The sequence below is a fragment of the Cygnus atratus genome, chromosome Z, assembly GCF_013377495.2.
Source record: "Cygnus atratus isolate AKBS03 ecotype Queensland, Australia chromosome Z, CAtr_DNAZoo_HiC_assembly, whole genome shotgun sequence".
In the NCBI taxonomy this organism is placed as follows: Eukaryota; Metazoa; Chordata; class Aves; order Anseriformes; family Anatidae; genus Cygnus; species Cygnus atratus.
Genome location: NC_066396.1, coordinates 535,733 through 557,069, shown reverse-complemented (window position 1 = coordinate 557,069; position 21,337 = coordinate 535,733). Strand labels below are relative to the sequence as shown.

General features: G+C 48.3%; 1 protein-coding gene across 1 annotated transcript; it reads right to left on the bottom strand.

Annotated features, from left to right (window-relative positions):
* Window positions 1-250: 250 nt before the first annotated feature.
* On the bottom strand, window positions 251-20,211 carry FECH (ferrochelatase). The gene is made up of 11 exons (XM_035560003.1): window positions 20,074-20,211; window positions 18,555-18,660; window positions 16,784-16,903; window positions 16,248-16,396; window positions 10,346-10,480; window positions 9,823-9,929; window positions 8,161-8,259; window positions 7,248-7,355; window positions 6,107-6,271; window positions 5,630-5,689; window positions 251-5,191 (listed from the first exon to the last, which is right to left on the bottom strand). The coding sequence occupies exons 1-11, from the start codon at window positions 20,126-20,128 to the stop codon at window positions 5,057-5,059; spliced, it is 1,239 nt and encodes a 412-aa protein (XP_035415896.1). The 5' UTR covers window positions 20,129-20,211; the 3' UTR covers window positions 251-5,056.
* Window positions 20,212-21,337: the final 1,126 nt, after the last annotated feature.

Sequence of the window (21,337 nt, the reverse complement as noted above, 5' to 3'; positions counted from 1 at the left end):
GAGGACAAAGCTGTCTCAGAGGCAGACGGCCCGCAGTTGGAGCGCGCTTGGTGCACGGGGATCCCCTCCCAAGAGCAGCAGGCAGAGCGCCACCCCTCAGCTCTGCCAGGGGAACAGCTTCACGGGCTGCGACGGATCCCACCGAACGCTGCCCCGTGCCTGCTGGTGGGCGTTTGCCTTGGTGCAGAGACAAGGAAAGGAACAGAGGACATCAAGCACATCATAAAGGGCTGCACTCAAGATACACGGCTCAGTTCCTTCTTCCAAAAACCTTTAATTGAAATTCCAACTTCATGGTAAACGGTACACAGCAAGATTATACAAATTGTTAATTACATTAAATGGAAGTCCTTGTTCAATCTGAAATACATTTGTAGGACTAAAAGCAAGTATTTGTACACATCTGGTATTAAAAAATAAAAGGGATTTCTCTCTCCTTTGCATCTTATACTTCATATTGATTTCCAGCTCTCTTGTTGTGAGAGAAAGGGAACATAAAGCGAGCTTCTAAATATTCCTAGGAAAATCTTGGCCCCACTGACCTCAACTGCAACATCTGCTTCTCCATGGCAAGTGGGAGCGTAGCCCGCTGACATTATTCACACGCCTTTTAACATTACAGCACCGCTTTTGGAAGCTATCACATTTTCTAAAACGCAGCCAGTACTGAGGGAGATTTTATTAAACTCCAAAAGAGAAAAACTCCAACTAAAAAAGGGAAAAAAAAAAGCAAAACTGCAGACTTAAATCAGGAGGACAGTCTCACCACGAGCAAATGCTTCACAACACTCCATTTGCAAGCACCTTTCCCTCCCCACCTCTTTCCTGAGGATAACCAGACTCAGGCCACAGCTCCGCAGCACCAGGTCAGCTTCTCGCTCCCCAGCTGCACCGGCTGTGTGCCAGCCCACACCATGAGCTGCGGGAAGACCAAGCAGCCTGGGCTGGGACAGGGTCCCCGCCACCCCCCCGAAGCCCCCAGTGCCCATGTCAGCCAGCTCAGCTCTCCCAGCAGAGGGCTCGGGTACCCTGAGTGCTACCTCAACACATCGCTGGGGCTCACTTCCAACGGGGAGAGCTTTTTGTCAAGGCAAATGTAAATGATAAACTGCAAATAAAGTACTGCAAAAGGAGAATAATTGATAATGAAAAAGATCAGACTAGATTTCTGTCAGAAGACTACAGTCTCCCAGATGCTGACACTTCCACGCACTCAAATAATTCAGTCAGAGCAAAGTGCTCAGGGTCTGACAGGACTGCGTCCCGAGTCAATAGCACCAAATGTTCAAAGTCTGCCAGAGGGGAAAACCGAATGCATAACTGGAGGATTAAGCCCGCAGACTCCCAAATGCAGCAGCTACAGAGCACCACAGGGTGCTACCAGGAAGGCACACATGGATGGGATTCACCTCTCCTCGCGCCAGGCGTGCAGGGCAGCGCGCCACCGGGGCTAGCGCACCGTGCCCCCTCCGCAGCCCAGGGGCAGCAGCGGGGCGGAACTCACCCAGCCCGCTGTGAACATCCACTTCGAGGGGAGATGAATCATTTCTTAGAAGCGCTTATGAAAAAACATCTTTTGACCACAAATAGTACCTAGGAGACCAGCTCAGATGTTGACATCAGGATTGGAAGCATCTAAGTAAGGTCAGATGAATTCCACTGTCAGTTCACGTAGTGGGAAATGCTTCCAAACATCAAACCCAGCATCAGAAGATTTCAACAGCAGCAGAATTCCCACTGTTGCCAGTCTCTCTGGTTTCTTTTTTAAAATTGAATTTTTAAATGCCAGGGGAAGAAACCGATTCCTATTAAAAATAATAGTGGAGCTGCTAGTTAACTTGCTCAGATAGCTTTTCAACAGGCTTTTGATGCTGCTCTAAGACAAAATAATGTGCATTAAATAACAGGAGAGTGATATCACAATAAACTATTCAGCAAAATGAAAAACCCCACCAACTCTATGAGATGAGAGACATCTGCTAAAAGCTAGAAAATTAAGTGATTTCTGCATTATGGTCTAATAGCAACAATTGCTAAAGATGCTTAGTAATTATCTCACTTGTGGTTAGCATACTAAAAAGTGCATTTTAAATACCTTTTATTACTGGGGACAAAAGTAATGCCTCATAATTAGTGCCAGCTAATATTTTCAGTACTCTCTCCAGTATGGAAATAAAAAGCTAATCTATATTTATAGCATTGCAATGATCACATAAAGTTAACCTTCAGTTTCCAGCTGCAGACACTGAAATGTGCTGGTGGCAACCTGGGTCTGGAGGTCACAATAACCTTCAGCTGGTAGGAAAGAGGCATGAGTGGGAAGATTTTACAAAACAGACTGTTTGCCACTCACCCATAAGCATCAAGCAGAGAAGTGGGAACGGAGAAAAGTTCATCCAACGGGAGACATAAGGGATTTGCTCCCCACGCATACTGCTGACATTGTTAGTCCTTTGGCATTGATTCAAAGCCTTTCCATAAAAATGTCACCCCTTCATACACAATAACACTACCTACTCCGCCTGAGAAAGGGCAGGAATCAGCTTCGCATTCCCTTTTCCTGCTGCGGCAGCGAGCAGAGACCATGAGCTGAGCAAGAAAGGCAGAAGGGAGACACAAACTCCCTGCAGCACTGATATGGGCACTCGGGTACTCTCCATGCCAAGACAGACTGAGCTGAAAGACTTGAAGGCAACCAAAGGTCTTGGAGAGAGCGCTTTGGCTAGGTAGTGTCTTGTGGTCACACTACTGGTCCTACTCAACACTCAAAAGCCCAGTGTCTACTCATGTCCACAAAAGGGGAAAAATTCCCGTACAGATTCTCCCACTCTTTGAAAACCGTACACCTCTGCTAGTCGGGGAGCACTACAAACACAGCAAGGTTCTGGAAGTCAAAGCCCAAGGCAGGGAGCACACAGTGGCACGTCCTTGGCATCTGCAGAGCTGCCCCTGCGCCTCCCTGCCCTGAGAAGCACAGGTACAAAGGGTGGAGGAAGACTTTTTTCTGCTACAGCAACAAGGGGGCAGCAGTAACACAGGCAGTTCTGGCACTGAAGGAGTTTGATTCTGTCTCACCATAATCACATTCGGAAGCTGCTGGATGGCAGTGAAGACTTTTCAGTCGACCCTCAAGACGTATTGGGCTGTGGGCCCTACCGAGGTAGGAGACCAGGATTTACATCACTGCCCATGGCAGTACCTGGCCCACTGGCTGACCAACACGGCATCCATTCATTTCTTTAATACCCCATGTTTAATTCCTTTAACATAAAATAGAACAAGATAAATCTCTGTTATACCAACAGAGGCCAATTTTCTTTTTAATCAACCCCACTGTTGAAGACCAGAAGTTCAAACTCTTCATGCCTCAGTTACATACACAAGTAAACTTGTCTGAGCAGCAGGGCACCTGCTTCTCAAACCTCATGATTAGCTGAATCATCAATTTACAGAAAACAACCTGCATTGCCAAAGAACTGGTGTTTCAGTGCAAGTTAAGTGAAGTGAACATTTACATCCATGAAGGTGACAGCTAGACTAATACTCATATGGCTCTGTCCCTGCAAACACTCACAGCTTTGTGGCTCCTCCATCCCAGGAGGGAGCCCCCGTGGGGAGGACCAGTGACTGAGGTGCTGCACTGCTTCTACCCTAAGCTACTTCAGGTGCCGAGATCAGGCATGCTGTGTGGTGACAGCCTCTGAAAAAAGTCCCCTCCCATCCCAAAACCAGCCTGGATGCCAGTCCTGGTGCTGACAGCGAAGGGATACTGCCCTCAAAAGGCTCCTCACACTCCACAAAGCTACCACCACCAAGGTGGATTCAGCACCCGAACTCCTGCCAAAACAAGCAAGAAGTGTAGACGGGTTACGAGTTCATTAACTCCAGGCTCACGATGGGTGCCAGAAATGTAACAGACAAAACATGGCTTCTGACAAAGGTATGTGTAAGCACACAGCTGTCAGCACGAGGGGCAGCCTGCTCTCCTCTCTGCACTCAGGCATCTGCAACGTGAACTACTCATGATTTATCATCTCACTCTTAAATAACAGCATCAATTAAGCTAGGTCAATTGTACCTCTGTAAGTCCATAGATACCCACAAATACCACAGCACTGTGACACAGTAGAAAGCACAGAGCAGATCTATAAACCTTCTGGAGAACAAGCCTGACTAAATTTCCTTAACCAAACAGAGAAAGCCCTTTTTAATAATAATAATAAAGTCACTTTGCTGAGAAGACAGATGAACCAATATGTTTCAACACATGCTGCTGATGGTTGCTAGATTTGAAACATACACACTTTGTTTCAACTGCGCAGGTTCTTTGGCATCACCCAAACAGAATTTTGTCTTTCACTGTATGCTTTTCAAGTGCAGGGGCTTTCCTGCAGATGATGAAAGTGTTTTAATCTAGAAATGTAAACAAGTCTTGTGAGTTCTGCTAACCCAGCTAAGCTTTCACAGGAAGTTTCTGGCAGGAAGAAACAAAACAAAACCTTATCTTTATGTTCTAAAAAAAAATACACAGATTATTTAAAAAGCATTAGAAGTCACTTGATCTTCGAACCCACCTGAAGAGATCGCTCTCAGAAGAGACAACTGGTGACGATGCTGGTTATGCTATGCCTTGCATAAACAAAACAAAGTAATTGTATGCTTGATCTGGAAAACTGAAATTAATGCACTCGTGAAAAAAATGCATACAAAGAAATCCCTCCGTAGGGAACAAAAGCCGATTGGTATAAAAGCTTGTTAGGCTTTTCGGTGCATACTCATGCTAAATCCAACCAGAATCAGATGAGATGAGACCTTTTCACATCTCAGAACACACACCCTTGTTTCCCTACTTTCTACAAACACTTCTCAAACAAAGTAAAACGTAAGAAAAAAAAAAAGTCAAATTCTCCAAGCTGCTATATGAGGTTAACATCACTGAGACTACCAGCCTGTAAGTATGTAACACAAGAGAGCTGGGTCAAGCAGATTTTCCTTTGCACTGCTTCGCCAGGGCAATTTTCCTGCACAACCCAGCCGTGCCATCCCGCACTGCCCATCACAGCTGTTGATTAGTGAAGAAAGCTTTTGTCTCCCTGCAGACAGGATTTACACAGAGCGGACAGCAGAGCGTTAACTGCTTAGAGCAGACTTCATTCGACTGGATGTGTGAACAGACCAAGTCTGCCAGAGCCTGAAAGACAGTTAATTAAAAAACAGAAGTGAGCAAACCTCCTTGCATAAAATCAGAAAATGCTTTAATGTGTCGCACAGACTAGTGAGATCGCCAAACTTTGTATCCATCAGATTTCACTCTACTTTTCAAGCACTATCCCCCACTGATTCAGTGGAAAATCCTGTTTCAAAACTGCACTTGCACAGTATCTTAAAATAAGTATTCCATTAAAAGATAGCCATTAATGAATACAAAATTGCTCTTCCTTGTCAAAAGAAACTTTAGAGCTTTTTTTTAAAAAAAGTGGTCAACAAAAACTCTTTGTGGTATACGGATTAAGCACAGATTTCTATTTTTCCTCTTATATGAAAAATACTTCAAAATTACAAAAAGACATCCACGATCTAGTAGGAAACGCACAGCTTCAAACTTTTATAACTATTGCAGCAAAGGTACCTTAGAGAACAGTGGATTTCCATTCAGCGATTCTGCTCTTCTGATGTTTTCAACTCCGCACTGGACCAAAAACGAGGAGAAAAGTTAAGTCTGCTACATCCTCCTCTAGTTCACCTTCAAAATCCTCCCTTCTACTTCATTCAGAAGCTGCCCCAAAATGAGTGAATGAAATGCAGTATTACTTTCTCGAATATAGCAAAACCAACTACGATGTAAATTTTCATTTCACTGCCAAAAATCTTATGACTTTGTTTTAGCCAGGATAGTAGTGGCTTAGAGTTAAATCCAGAAAGACTCATTCCCACCTGTTTTGTGTTGCTAAAAACTCCCCTGAGTTAAGATTCATTTCCAATTTACAAAAAAAATAACGCCCCAAATTATACTGCAAAGAGCACCTACAAAGCAAAATTTTGAGAGAGGAAAAATAATTTGGGAGCAACGCTATCCAAACAGCTATGAAAACTATAAACTACTTACTTCATTTGCTAAAACCCGGGCATACTCAATATCCAGCTCATAAAGCGTTTCAATGTGGTCACTTGTAAATGCTATTGGGACCAACAACATGTTCTTCTTTCCTCTTTGGCACAGGCCTTTAATGGTCTCATCTGTCTGTGGACCAAGCCAAGGCATTGGCCCAACCTGTAAGAAAAGGAGGAAAAAACACTCAAAAAATCATTCTTAGAAAAAACACCCATGTTTTCCTTAAGCAAGGCAACACAGACCAAGTTATATATTTAAGAAGGAGACAACTATCTCTATTTCTCTGCTTTTGACTCTACCTCTCACTTATCCACTAGGTTTTTATGAAGACATACTGTCCCACTGTCCCTCCATTTAAATCCCCTAAAAAGAGAACCTGGGCTGGCCTTAAACGAGACTTGCATTAAAATAAAAATTTAAATGAAGCTCTGCTATTTTTAGTTCAACAAAAGCCTGATCACTAATGCACAGGGATTTACCTGCCTTTTGAAGATGTAAGCATTCAGGATGCAGAAAACCCACCTTAACCCTTATCTACCCATGAAGTATTTGGTGCTGATGTACCATAAGATGCAACTTCAAGAACAAAACAACAATGGCATGGTAGGTGTAATGCTCCTGAGACGTATGGTTACTTGTACTACATAACTCTGGTAAAAATTAAGTTCCTTGTTATTTGCAGTAGTAATAATAAGCAAAAAATAATGCAAGAAGTCTTCATCAAGACTAATGAAGCTTGTCTGGGTTATGTGTATGTCATTATAAAGACTATTTCACAGTGACAATTTCTGAAAAATTGCTCCAAGACCATCTAAAAGTAACACTTAAAAAAACAATGAGTGCTCTATTCTTCTTTCTGACAGAGAAAGAAAAATATCAAACTGGGTGGTATGAGATCATGGGTTTTCTAACAGACGTATTAAAAATCTGCTTGAAATTGATGCAATATACCCAAAAGGCAAGAAACTATGGATAAAGAGTATCTGGAAAGACTGAATTTGAGTAAAAGACTGGGACTCTATTCCAGCAGAAATACTTGCTGAAAATGGGGTTATGGCACTGTGGGAAGACCACGTGCTCCGTCGCCCGAAGCGCTTGGCAGCGGCGGGAGGTGTTGTGGTTCTCGAGCACCTACCTTGGACTGCCAGACCAGCCTGTAGGGGTTGGAGTAGTTCAGCTTCTCCATGACTCTCTGAACAGTAGCTCCCACTTCTTGCGGATACGGATCACCACGGTTCACTACCTTCAAGACACAAACAGCAGACGTTTTCTTCCAGGGAACGTCTGTGCAAACACCCTTTCCTCACCACAGAGGCAGTCTTTCGTGGTTGGCGGCACCAGGTGGCAGCTCGGCCTCACCAGCACGGTGCAGGCTGGTGGCTGCCCGCAGGCACCACCGCCCCAGCCCACCCTACAGCCTCTGGCCAGGGATGCCCCCAGGGCTCCGCCTGCCGTTCCGGATGAAGTGCCTTCCTGCCTGGCCAAACCAACAGCGAAGCTGCTTTACCACGGCATCTGCTGCTCCTCCTTCCCGTGACAAAGGACAAATTCTTCAATCTTCTTATATAGATATGATTACATCTTGGTAACAGCACTGATTTTTTAAAAAAATGACCAGATTTCACTGCAGTCACTGGTTACTGATAGAGGATTATGCCATTTAGTGCAGCCCTGCAAAGACGCTATTTTCATTCCTCCAGGGAAAGCATTATTAATACTTTCTAGAGGTGAGAAAATACCATTATCACCCAGGTTTGAGCTGGCAAGTTTATGAGACCATAAAAGCAGCCATATGGAGCCTGACCACCGATCCACCTAACCCAGTGCCCTCCCTTCAGGGGTGGCCAGCGGTGCACATCCAAGCAAATGCAGCAAAGCCACCACAGCTCACATGCCTCGACCTCAGCTCCGTGTCAGCCACAACTCAGCGACTCATCTTTATATTTGTGTGGTTTTACTCTGCAAGTGTGCAAGCTGCACACCCTCCAATTCAGCTTAGCCAGCATGATTCTGGTTAGCAATTACAGGAACAGCCCAACGTAACTCACAGACATGGGGAGCGAGTGAGCTGAGAAAAGGATGACAACATCTTTCCTTTTGTCAGGTGGAAACAGGTCCAGTTCCTTCTGTATGTGATCGGTAAAGCACTGGTCAGAAAGAAAGAGCAAAGACTTGGATCAGGACTCGCTGGAAGGTAACGCACTCGCAAATGACTCATGACAGCAGCTTCCATGTGCCAGGTTGCCTTAAGAACCTCAAAATTCCCATTTCAGTACACGTGGGGCAACGGTGAAGGACAGCACATACTGCAGGGTGTTCAGTATGCAGAATAAACAATGTCCAGTACCAGTACAGCAGAGGCCCCCGTGACCATCCCAGTGGTTTTTAGATGCTGGTAACAAGAAGAAGGAATATAACCAGTGCAACACCACCCTCCTCCCACTTGTGGTTCCCTGCCTCAGAGGGCAGGAGTGCAGCTGCTAGGGCAGGGGCAGAGCACAACTATCCTTCATAGGTGTTTCGCAGAAGGCAAGGAGGATGCCCACGGAGGGCACAGAGTGTACAACAAGAATGGCAGTCCCAGGACAGCGCTGCACACAGGCATTTCTCCAGGGAACCACGCACAGCGCAGGCAGTGCCACTCTCCTGTTCAGCACACCACAAAAATTGCAGAACCCAAGCCAAAAGAGAAGCTCTCTCCAGGGACAAAAATGCCATTTTCTCAGGAAAGGAAGGAGCAAGAAGGTTCCTTGTAACTGCTCCTGCACAGCCATTGCTGTGGCTACAACCACCTCTTTGCTGCCCAGCGAGCTCTGATCTGACAACGGAGACATGATCTGTGTGTTGACTACAGACCTACTCTGAGCAGGAATTTGGGCTAATGACCTCCAGAGGACCCTTTCAGCCCAAACTGCTTTAACAACATGACTACACTCCTAGAACAAGGTATACATGGTGGTCACATTCACACATTATCATGCCAGAACATCTGTTGTGAAATAACCATCCTTCTCCTGCAACTGCATACACAGTAGACAAGACACATTTCATTACCGTAACTAAAATGTACCCTTACACTGAAATATTCCTTTTATTCTTCTCTCTTTTTTTTTTTTTTAGGCAACAGGAAAAATACATAAACACAGTTTAAATCAGCAAATAGGTTCATCTTCTTCTAGGATATTTTATAGCTAAAAAGCTCATAAGCTCTGTTGCAAGCTATGACTAGTAGTCAGCGAGCTTTACTTACTACCACGACTTGTAGTAAGTAAAGTGATTCCTCAGAACATTCCTCTTGCTTACCATCATACAGTGTTTCCACTGGTAGCAAACATTTCTTAAAAAGAAATGGAATAAACATCTGTATTTACTTAGTTCTTTGTTCTTTCGAAATCAGTTGCTAATGCAAACATACCAAGTTTCTCCTACATTAACCAACCTAAGAAAACCCCTGGGAGTGTCCATCAATGTGATAACACAGAAAAGACAATGAGATAGCTGTGAACAAGCACGTCTGACTCTGGGGGGCTGAAGCACACCCATACTGCACAAGCAGAGGACTGCAGCATTCTTCTTGCAGTTGTAAGAGTGCCTTAAGAAGAATATTTCGGGGTACCCCTGTTGTCCCTGGAGGACTCTGTGTCAGACCTGCTCAGTTCACACACCTCGTTCTGACTGCTAACTTCAAAGGCTCTCCTACAAATCCATACCTGAATGAGCAGGGGATGTGTGGGCCATCGGTCAATTATACTCCACTTCATCTTTGGCTTCTCCCCCTTTTTATTATAGTAGCGATAAATAGCATTTAAACTGCTTCCTGAAATACAGGGAATTAACAACATCAATTTATCCAAGGCATCAGCAACCTGTCGGATGAAAACGGTTTTGTAGCAAGGTGTTGTAATATTTTAAAATGGCATACATTCCAAATGCAACTCCAGATCAGAACTGAGAACATCAGAGGGGAACAATCGTCTCAAAGATCACACAGCGTACAAGAATAACTCGCTAAGCCATTCCTTAACTGAAGAACAGTTATGCAGCTTCCATGGAGAAAGCTTACTCAGTGGTGTTCCTGGGGCTTCAGTTTATATTCTCTTGCAGTAATGACAGTGACAAAGCTACCCTTACCTAAGAAGTTTCTGCCTAAAATTCAGCACTGCAGTAAATACAGAAGAGCTGGAGCTGGCAACGAAGCCAAGGGCTCCTCGTGCAGGAGCCGTGGGCTCTCACCTGTGGTAGAGCAGCTGTACTGCGGGTACTGTGTGAAAGCGATGGCCCGTTCGATGCCATCCCGCTCCATCTCCTCGATCGCCTCTTCCGTCAGAGGGTGCACGTACCGGAAGCCGATGTAGTACTTGTGAGGCGCTGCCAGCCAAAGACAGGAGAAGAAGTTGCAGAAAACAGCATCTAACCGTGACTTTCAGCAACACTGTGCTAACTAACAGGTACGAGGCACAGAACCAGGCGGTTTATTTCACCAAACTGTCAAAATAAACTTGTTGACACTTTCCTGGCTACCTTTCGAAACCACCGTCATACAAACACATCTTTCTTTGGTAAGTATTTGGCTGGTAACTCAGTTTCCCGTTAGCAGAAATAAGAGATTTACACTACCTGCAGAAAGCAGCAGTCTCCTGGTTTCAGTTAGTTAGCGGAGGCACGGTCTCTAGGCTGCACAGAGCTCTGATATGTTACTGGGAAAGTTCTGATCTAAAGGATGCACTGGTAAAAGCGTGCCACTAAAAGATGGTGAATGAACATGACTGTGCGCTAACAGACCGCTGGTACACAAGTGCTGCGGTCTTCCTAACAGCACAGCTCACCTCACTGAAATCAGGAGTGGGATGATTTAAATACCACAACCTAATTAAAATGGCAAAACTTAGGGAAGACAAGGCTTTCTTCATGCTGCCACCCATTCTGGTAAAAGGAAACAAATTGTTTAAGCAGCTTGTTCATTCCAGGAAATGTTATCTAACTAAGCTTTCAAATACAATTGGGCTGTAATTTTGTGCGCCAGCACTGAGATGTTCTGCTCTGCAGTCGTCAGCTTGAGAGGGTCTAATTTTCAAACAGGAAAAGGCACCTCACAGATATCAGCTGCTTACAAGGCAGTGCAAGAAAACCCAACAATTCTACCCCTTTTGTGTTCCAGGTGCCAGCACAGGAGTCATCAAACCACCATCCCTCACACTGGTAATCCTGCTCTGCTTGCACGTAAGCCCCCAAGGACAGGGGCTTGTTTGGGGCAGGAGATCGGGGTGCTCAGGAAGGGATGCAGGTTCTTCCATTTCTGGTTTGTTTCTGTTTTTCACAGAGATCTTTGTGCCTTTAAGCACTTCAGTTTGGAAGCAATACTTTTCTTTCCAAGGACAACATTTCAGGTTTCTCCATTTTCCACCTCTAACCTTCTGGGTGTCAGCTTTGAGGTTTGTGAGTGTGGTGGTTTGTGTTTGCTTGTTTTTCCTTGATTTTTTGTTTTGTTTTGTTTTAAGTGGAGGACAGAGGCTTCTAGGAGAATAAAACCAAAGTTTCTTTTTCCTGGTTTCCAGGTCACTAGCTCTGAAATACCATTTAACAGGTTTCTGAAGGAAGCAATGTCCTGTGCTTGTTCTGCACTCTATCATAGATTTACACATGACTCAAGAAAGCAGGTTTAGCCAACCCCAGTTCTTTGCAGGAGGCAAGAAATCTCCCACCTGGGAGCAGTAGCAAGTAATGACCCACCTTCAGAGCCTGGGGGCCAGTTACCTCTAACATTTTTAAATGACATTGAAAACAAAAATCTGACTAACCAGAGCGAAGACAGTAGGAGTTTAACCTAAGGAAGGACACATCAGGAAAAATTATGACCAACCTGGGAACTTCTTGCAACGCTCTCACAGCGTTATGTTCTGTCCTGGATCACAGGCAGCAAATAACAGGTTTTTGTGTGTGCACACATGTTCGGTTTGCAGCTACAGTTAGAATCACGATTACTCTTTCAGGTACACAACAGCTCCTGCTACGAAGAGCTGCCAAACTAAGAAAGCAACATGGTCCCTTCATCCTGTGAGCTTTCATTCTTCTGACAGTAAGGGAATCTCAGCTAAAATACAGCCTGTAAAAATACTAAGAACCTTCGTAACTAAAAACAGTGGAAAAAAGCAAAAGGTGCCACCTTAAAATACAGTTACCCCTGTAAGACATTAGCCTATCTGATGCTAGCACTAAACAAACAGAAATGGATTTTCCTGTCACCACATTTGCATGACTTATTCTTACAGACTACTGAGCCCACCCAACTGCATTCATTCAGAGAGGAAGAACTCGTTTGTTTCCAGACAGCTGCCTGTGACAATAAAGCTTCATTTTAAAATTATATTGTTCCCAGATGACATTGGTGAGGCCATTTATTTACTGCTTGATCCTAGTCCCAATGTCAGAGAGTAATGTGTTGAACGTATTCAACAAGTCTACGTATCAGTCGACTGATTTATGTGAACAGGCGAATTTTACAGGTGGATACTGTCTAACTTCAGTTCTCCACCAGCTGCAAATACACAAATAACCGTAACCTCCAGGCCCCCTAGAAGCCCAGATCCAGGTAACAACAGACGCAAAGTGTTTCTTCTTCACTTTGCCTTTCACATGGCACAGGCGCAACCTGCAAGTTACCCATTAACTGGGCTTGGGGCTCCCAAAGCGCTACCCGCGAACACGACATTCTGACACAACGCTCTCACAATAACCACACGGCTCAGTCTGGATGCACACCTGGTTCAAGCTGTTCTGAAGAAACACAGTACGTGGCATCACTGCAAGGTTACTTGAAAGGCTTAAGGAAATGGTTAGCACATTCGGTATTTAAAATTCTTGCTAGGTTACAAAAAAAAAAAAAAGCCTTTAAAGGACCTTTAAAGGGCTTTAAAAGCCCTTAAAGGTGTAAGGACTGCACAGAGGCAGGCATGACTGTACAAAAACGGCCACCAAACAAAAGTACGTGGGAGTGGTGCGCTGAGAAAAGCAGATAAACTCGGTAAGTTTTATCTTCAGAACCTGTTGCAAGTCTGACCCCTGAGGGGCTGCAGCTGCTACGCACGCTGCTGCCTTTGGTGCCAGAGCAGGATGCAGGCTCCGCTTCAGGCTTTTACTATACTTGAAGGGACTGCCATTGGAATTAAGTTAGAGAATAGCGTATGTGGGGAAAAACAGATCAAGTATCATCCAAATGAAGGCATCAGTGACGTGTTACATGCTGAATGAATAAGGGAATTCTGGTCCTAGCCTTTCAAGAGCATTACTTTTCAGCTCCAGACATCTTTTTTTTAAAAAAGAACAACAACAAAACCCCACCTCCTACCTCTATCCCTCTCCTACCCAAATCTGAAGTAGGATCCACAAAGACTTAACTAAACTGCTGAGAATCAAGTAACTGACGCATATGGTCTAACATGGAGGGTGACTCCCTGACCCTCCAGCATCAAACCTGCAAAGGTCTTGGAAGCCGAAGGGAAAAGGCAGCTTGCAGCACCACTCATCATAAAGCTGCTGAGCTGAAGAGAACAGAGAGCTCCCCTCTTTTGCTTCTCGTACTCCAGCAGCTTTTCCAATACAAACGCTTAGTGCTCCTATTGGAATGGCAGGATGAGAAGCATTATCTGCAGCTGACACATTGGTGAGGAACACAGTGGGCAACTCGATGATCTCGTTAACTCCTTCTACTCTTAAAGCTGGCTTGCTGCTTCAACAAAAAAGCATAATGCCAAGAAGTGCCTTACTGGAACAAAGGTGACCCCCAGACAGCTCGTTTCACACAGACCAACCATCGCATCACTGTTTCTCCTGGCTTGTCAAAGCAGCGATGATTCACTGTGTCTTTTTTCTCTGTCCCACGAGACAACAGAGACAGAAGATCACCACAACCCTCAAGCTGCTGCGCGGACGTCAGTCTGATTTCTAGTGCTGCCACTCACATTTATTAATGCCGTGGTTTTAACGTCATGGTTTTCATTTCATGTAGCAAGAGACTAGCATAAAAGGTACTGCAAGCAAATGACCTATCACCTTCAGAAAGAGGCAGAGGAACAAAGACTTGAATTCATCACAGCTGCTAACTCAGCAACAACACAAGATAAAGTCAAATTCAACTAACAACCAATCTGAAAGCTGTTTAGCTAAACTGCTGCAGATTCCACCATGAATTGCCCACTGCAGTGCATTAGCTTAAGACTTTGCTAATTTGGGCACTCACAGAAGCTTCTACACAGTTTTGCCATCACGCCATCCCATTTTGCCATCCCAGGCACAGTGGCACAGGGTAACCCATACCTGAGTCACACCTCCCTGCTGCGAGGGAGCAAGGTTCAGGGAGATTCTGCGATCTGCAGAGAGGGGAGGGAGGCTTCGTTCACCTTTCAAGCTCTCTGATAGTCGAGGAAGAACTGGCAAAGGCAGTATCTCCTTCTAGCCATGCCAAACCATTAGGCCTTATCGCCTGCTCGTGTCCTCGGGCGGGGCTCGCTGCTATCACTCACCCAAGCCCTGCAGTGTTCAGCCACAAAACACTATCTTTTCTTCCTCTTCAGGCCCAAAATGGGGCCTTACTGGTGTTAGATCTTTTATCCATTAGTAGCAGCTACAGATTCAGGCAATGTAATTCAGGAAAGAGCTCTGAAGCAACCAATAATTTTGGGGGACATTTCACAGGAACAAAAGGCAGACCTGCAGCTTTGGGGAGCAGTTTCAGACTGCTGATGCCCTCCCATGCAGCCACCAACCCTTTCAGCTCACACTGGCATACCAGACAAATACAAGAGGCATTACAGCATTAACTTCTGGCCTCAGAGCTGGATCGTGCCAGCCAGTCCCCGCACAGCATCCTGCCGAGCTGGCCCCGTGCAGGGAAGGGCACGTGCTGGAAGCAGCGGGAGCAGGGAGCGCGGCTCCGTCTCAGCCCCAGCTGCTGGCTGCTGCTGGCGTGCGGAGCTGAATGGCACTGTCCTGCCGTTAGCTACAAGCAGCGGTCACGAGAAGGTGGCCGTGCATTTTACAGCAGGAGATCCCACCCCTCTGTGAAACTCAATAGCATCGGCGTGCAGAACACAACCAACCAGGAAACCCTAGACTGACAGACTTTTTAACTCTGTGGGTGCATTCACACATGTGCAGCCTAAAAGGATCGTCATTCTCACTACACCTCTTCATAAAAGGTACAAAAATTTGAGCTACAGTCACATGAAGTTATACTGCCACTGCCAATGGCCACAAATCTCCATCTCCTTTACCCTAGCAAGAACGCCACTCAGGCTCTTCTCCCATCCCTACCTTATTTACTCACGTTATATACTCCCGTTTCCTGTTATCTGGGGTCAACCACTTCTCTTCAGTGTGGGCTTCTTCAGGCTCAAGTAGAGCTTGCAGGACAAGGTATGACACCTTGCACTCAAACACCAACTGCGACTCCTGTCACCTAGCTGTAGCCACCTGAACATTACATACTTTGTCTATTACAGTCATCTAGATTTCTTCCTATAAATCAAAGGAGAGAGAGACAAGGGTACCTTTAGAGGGTGAGGTCCCCTCTTTGATGCAGACGTGGGATATACTGAACCACTCTGTATATGCCCTGCTCTCTCTTCATGAGAGAAGGAAGGAGCAGAGGCCAGATGTCCAATTTCCTGATGGCTGAAGTTACACAAGATGAAACATGCCAGAAGTATCTCAGGGTGGTCATACTGAAGACAACTCAAACTAGTTACCTCAGGCACAGAGGTGGCAGCTGAACCGCAGCATACTGGATCCAGCCTGAGAAGGTGGGTACAGACCTGGCTGTCGGTTTGTGGTGCCACAGTGTTACCGTATGTTGAATGAGTACTGTCAGCAATCTGCTGTCTGAAACCAAAGACGTTTGCCAACAGTCACAGAAGTGACTGCAGCACAAAATTGTATCTGCATGTGTGTGAACCCCACATTTTTGCATATGCTGAGTTTTTAAAGAATAAGAACTTCTGCAGTATTTTCATTTTCCTAGCAGGACAGAGGACACTGTTTATGCTCACAATTAAAGCCAAGAAGCAAAAGTTGCTTTACAAGCTTGTGTTTTCAACACATCAGGCCAAACAAGTTTCCAATCACCACGGTAAAGAAGTACCTGTGTGAGGAGACATGCTATCCAGCAGCTTCACCATGCCTTCTCCCTGCACTGCTGTCCACTTCTTGATCGGTGATCCACCTCCAATCCTGCTGTACTGTTCCTGGATCCTCGGTGTGCGGCGTTTAGCGATGAATGGTGCTAATTTACTAAAGCATTCAAAAGGCACACGTGTTAATATCATAACCCCAATCACCCACCCTGACCCCAAAAAAAACCTCTGCCGGAACGGGTTTTCTGTGGCAATCTCCCCAAATTATAAGCAAACCAGCACTGCGTGGCTTGTTTAATGTTACACTCCGTCACTCTTCCCAAACTTGCTAGGTGACAGTAAACCAGAATTTGCAGTTTGAAGAGATTGATCTTGGCACACTTATTTCCAGAAAATTACAATACCGTGTCTTGCACAATCTGGTCCCAAAGACTAAACAGTCCTAAGAAATGCTGATATACATTAAAGTTTAACGCCTGAGCCTGCAGTTAAGACAGAAACACTGCACAATGACCGTAACACAGAAGTTCCCAGTGCTTCTTACTTTTGTACTGGAAGCGTCATTAGATCCCTGTCCAGGAAGAGACGAAGTAAGAAATCATGCACATCATCCAGCCTTTCTGGACCTCCCATGTTTAGCATCAAGATTCCTGTTTTAGGTTTCCTATGGAAGTAAACGATATTTCAAATCCTAGCAACATACTGCTTTTTTTTTTTTTTTTTAATTGCAATTTAATCAGCTTGTCCATCCGCACTTTTCTTTTGCGGCATCCTATTTAAAGTTCATCCTGCTTATGAAAAAAATATGAACTACAAACATGAATAGCCAGAGAACAACTATTTACATGATTTATTTATTTATTTATTAAGTTATCACTTCGCAACACAGAGTTTAACTGGAAATGTGCAGAGAAAATTATTTATCAGCTGAGCGTGGTAAGGGAGGTTATAGGACAGTGCCCAAGGAGCCCTCTCAGCTGAACACCCGCTGTGGATACTAACCAAAACAAACTGCACCTTCTGCAGAAAACTGATGAGCTACCCACAGCTCTTTGTCTTCATTACTTTGGAGAGACATCTCGTCACCCAAAGCAGTGAAGGAAGCAAAGAGCCATTCTGCATGCAAAGTAAGTTTGGTTATGGTTTTTTTGTATTATTTTTTTCCCCACAGTGGTTTTTTTTTTGGACTAGGTGTGCTACACTGTTCAAAGGATACGAATGGGCCAAACCCAGGCACAAGTGGCCAACGATTACCTTCTCCCACAAATGGGAAAGAATCCCTGAAGAAAGTCTGCCAAGCATGCGTTCAACACCTGCTGCCTCTCAGCTCCAAAGAGACATCAAGAAAGAGAAAGGGAAGCACCAGAGCTCCACAGCACACATGTGAGCTACGCCGACCATCTACCTGCACAGCACCCATCACAGGCCATGCTAAACAGGTCGTATGTAAGAGAAACGAGCTGGCTGCTGGACTCATTTAAATGGAGTTTTCCAAGCACTGTTTCATCATTTCTCAGTTTTCGAAAACTGGTAAAGTGCTGACACCGTGCATTTGTTCCACAGCAGGAGAGAAAGGTGGGGGGGGGGGGGGAGAGGTAGGTCTACCTAACAAAAAAAAAAAAAAGGCTCAAGAGTGAAAAGTTATGTGCTATAACACCCAGCTCTAGGAACAGATTCCAAGACCAAAACAATGTGCCTTTAGAAAGGCTGAGGCAAACCCGGGAAATTGTGAAACTTGAGCCAGAAAACCTAAGCCACGAGCTGAGACTGAGCCAAAACCCACGCCAGGTGCTTACTATCACCTCTGCCTTAAGCACGCCCGGCGCTGCCCACCCGGAGCCCGATGCCCTCTCCCAGCAGCAGGCTGCTGCACGACCAGCGCTCGCGAGGCCGGCTCCCCTCGGTGCAGCCGGGTGGGTGCCGTGCTGCCGGTCTGTGCGTGGCTGCACACCACGGCTCCCACCCGCGAGGTGGCTTCTGCTCCCCTCCTCCAGGAGGCTGCTGAATAAAACCCAGGAAGCAGAAACCAGAACCCCAAATAACACATCCTACTGGTTGTTCTATTGCTTCTGCACTGCTTCAGCCCTCGCCTCGGCCAGTGCCTCGCCTCACCCCGCAGAGAACAGACGAGGCAATCCTTGTCCCACAGGAGCGGGGCCAGACAGCGCAGTGGCACACGAAGCAGGCCGACCCCCACGACTACCCGTGTCAGGACATGAGCCGTGCTGCTACGCAGGCAAGCTGCACGCTGTATCGCAGAGAGACGGGGGCAGCGGCCGCCAGTCACACCCACGCACGCCTCACCGCAAACTCACCGTGCTTCTGGCTGAATCTGGGGCTTCGTGCTCTTGGCCGCCACGGCCGCAGATGCCTGGCCTTGCCATCGGAGGGGGACCCTCAGGGAGCCGCTGCTTTTGACAACTGGAGGAGAGAAAACAACGCGTCGGAAACCTGGCACCAGGCAGGAACCAGCCCCGCATCAGCTGCGGAAACACTCAGTACCACTGAGCCCTTTGGTGTCTTCTGCCTTAAACGCTGGGTCGTGGAATCAAGGAAAGCACGAGCTTTTGGCTTTCTTTAAATCCAGTGCATACCCACTTAGGTATCAGGCAGTAACCTAAAAACCAACAAACGCCTCCCTAATTTAGGCTCCAACTGTAAGTTCGAAACAACTGCTGGAAACACAAGTACTGGTACAGGGGCACCCGGGCTGACTAAACAGGACGAGTGTCCCTGCACCACCCCTGCAGAGTGCACCAAGCACGCGCCAGGTCTGGGTCTCCAGCAAACGTCCGCAGCGCAGGGCAGCACCCCAGGGCCATGCAGGCGCAGCGCCCCTTCACCGGGATGTGGGATCCGCTCCTGAACAGCGTCCTGAGGGATGCTGAACGCCCTCAGTCCTGCCGAAACCAACGACAGCAAAAAGCATCTTGCAAACCCAGCTTCTTACCTGGGGTTAAGAGCGTGCACGTGGGGACGCGGGCAGCTGCAGCGATATAAAGGGCTGCAGCCTAAAGAGCTTCAGCTCCAGCACCCAGCCCAGCTGGCTCCTTCCCTTTCCGAACGACAACCCTCTCCTTCCAGGTCTTAGGTTATTACTGACACCATTCGTAATGTGTATACGACAACGGGAGGAGAAGTTTCAACAGCTGCGTCGGTCCTTCCGCACCGTAGAAGGTCTGTGTCCCTTACGGTGCGGTCTGTGCGCGCCCCTGCCCGTGCCGTGGCACACCCGCCGTGGGACACCCGCCGACGAGCCGCCTTCCCGCACCTGCCCGCGGCACCCGGCGTTACTCCGAGCGCGCAGCCCGCGAGCTCTTACCTCAGGCTGCCTTCGGCGCCCCGCTCCCGGGGGGAAGGCGCCCTGCGCAGCCGGGCGGCACCGGGCCGGCCCCCGGCACCCCCGCGGGAGCCCAGCGGCCGAGCCCCGCGACCCCCGGCCCCCCCGCCCGGCAGCGGCAGCCCCGAGCCCCCGCGGCGCGTCCGTGGAGCCCCGCCGCGCCCCCGCCCGCCCCGCAGCGCCCGAGGCCCGCCGGGAGCCGCCGCCTGGGGCACGGCGGGGGCGCGGCAGCCCGGGGCCGGCCCGGCGCCGCTGACGCCGTTACGCAAAGGCGGCCCCGGCGCGGCCGTTGTGTAACGCGGTCCCGCTGCCCTCCGCCGGCACGGCTCGGCTCGGCTCGGCTCGGCACGGCTCGGCACGGCCGCCTCGGCCGCCCTCCCGGCCCCGCGGCACGCAGCCCGCAGCGCCGCGCTCCCGCCGGCCGCCGGACGGGGACGGGAGCGGAGCCCGCCCGGCGCTCCCGGCCCGCCCCGGCAGCCCCGCCGCCGACTCACGGGGTCGCGCCGCCCGGCCGGCGGCGGCCGCAGCCATGTTGGCGGCCGCGTGCATTCCCTCAGACGGCCCCGGTGCCGCCGCCGCCTCCCGGCCGCTCCGCTCCGCTCGGCTCGGCTCCGCTGCGCCCCGCCCCGCCCACGGGCACGGCGCACGCCCGCCGCAGCGGGGGGCCGGGCAGGGCCCAGAGCGACCCGCCCCCGGCTCCCGCTCCCGCTCCCGCTCCCGCTCCGGCCGGGGCGCCTCTGGCGCGGGGGGGAGCGGCCGGGCCGCGCTTCGGGCCGGGTTCGACTCCGCGCCCTCCCCAGCGGCCTGGGAGGGGAGCGAGCGGGGAGAGACCCCGCGTCTGCCGGGGCCGCCGGGCCCCCGGGGCAGGCAGTGCCCGCCGCGGGCCGGGAGGGCTGTGAGGGCTGGCCGAGGGACGCCCGGGTGAGCCCCGGCTCTGATAAACTAATGCCTGAGGAGATAGCATCTGGGCGTGGGCACGCGATAGCGGTCGCGGAGCTGCCAGCTGGAGGCTGGAAGGACGGCGGAGCCGGTGCCCGAGCCCCATTTACCCATTACCAAACCAATTACCAGCCCGCGTGGAAATACCTGGAGGGGAAATGAACGCGAGGATGAGCGCGACATCCAAGTTCTAATTGCGTGTTTTACCCTAAACTTTTGCAGATTTGTTTACCTTTCTAATAAGTATAAAATTAAGCACCACAGTGTTCCAAGCACCTGAAGTGCCTTTCTGAAAACTATTATTAACGGCCACAACCTTGCAGGGGTTGTAATCTTCACGGAAAGTCGCAGTGAAGTTTAACAGAGCAAAGGTTTGTCTGAAGCAGCACTTCCTTATGGCCACCTTCCCGTGAGCTAGGCTTCAGGGGCAGCCGAAGGAATTACCCCTTAACCCCGCCAAGAGATTCACACAGGCCCTTGCTGAACTCCAGGATCCTTTCCATGGAAAGCAAGGTGGCTTGCCCAGCACCTCTGCATCACGAGCAGATTAAGAAAGCGCACAGCACTGTTACAGTTGACTCGATGGCATCCTTCATCTCGGTCACCTTTTAAGCTCCTTATCTGGGCTGCCTCTGCCACAAGCTCCCTGCAAGTCCTCCGACCTTCCCCTGGCAGCGCCCCTGATATTTTAAGGCTTTTAACCTTGACAAAGCAGCTCATCCCTTCCGGTTTAAGGGATGGAAAACTGCCCTGCCAACAAGAATTTTTCTAGTAGTATCTTCTCCCAACCTTTCTTTGCCCTTATCACTACAGCCATTT

Coding starts and splice junctions, on each gene's coding strand:
- FECH (XM_035560003.1), bottom strand. CDS start 20,128: ATGCACGCGGCCGCCAACATGGCTGCGGCCGCCGCCGGCCGGGCGGCG. Junction 16,904..18,554: donor CAGATTCAGCCAGAAGCACG/GTGAGTTTGCGG, acceptor TTACTTCCATAG/GAAACCTAAAACAGGAATCT. Junction 8,260..9,822: donor CACATCCCCTGCTCATTCAG/GTATGGATTTGT, acceptor CTTTCTGACCAG/TGCTTTACCGATCACATACA.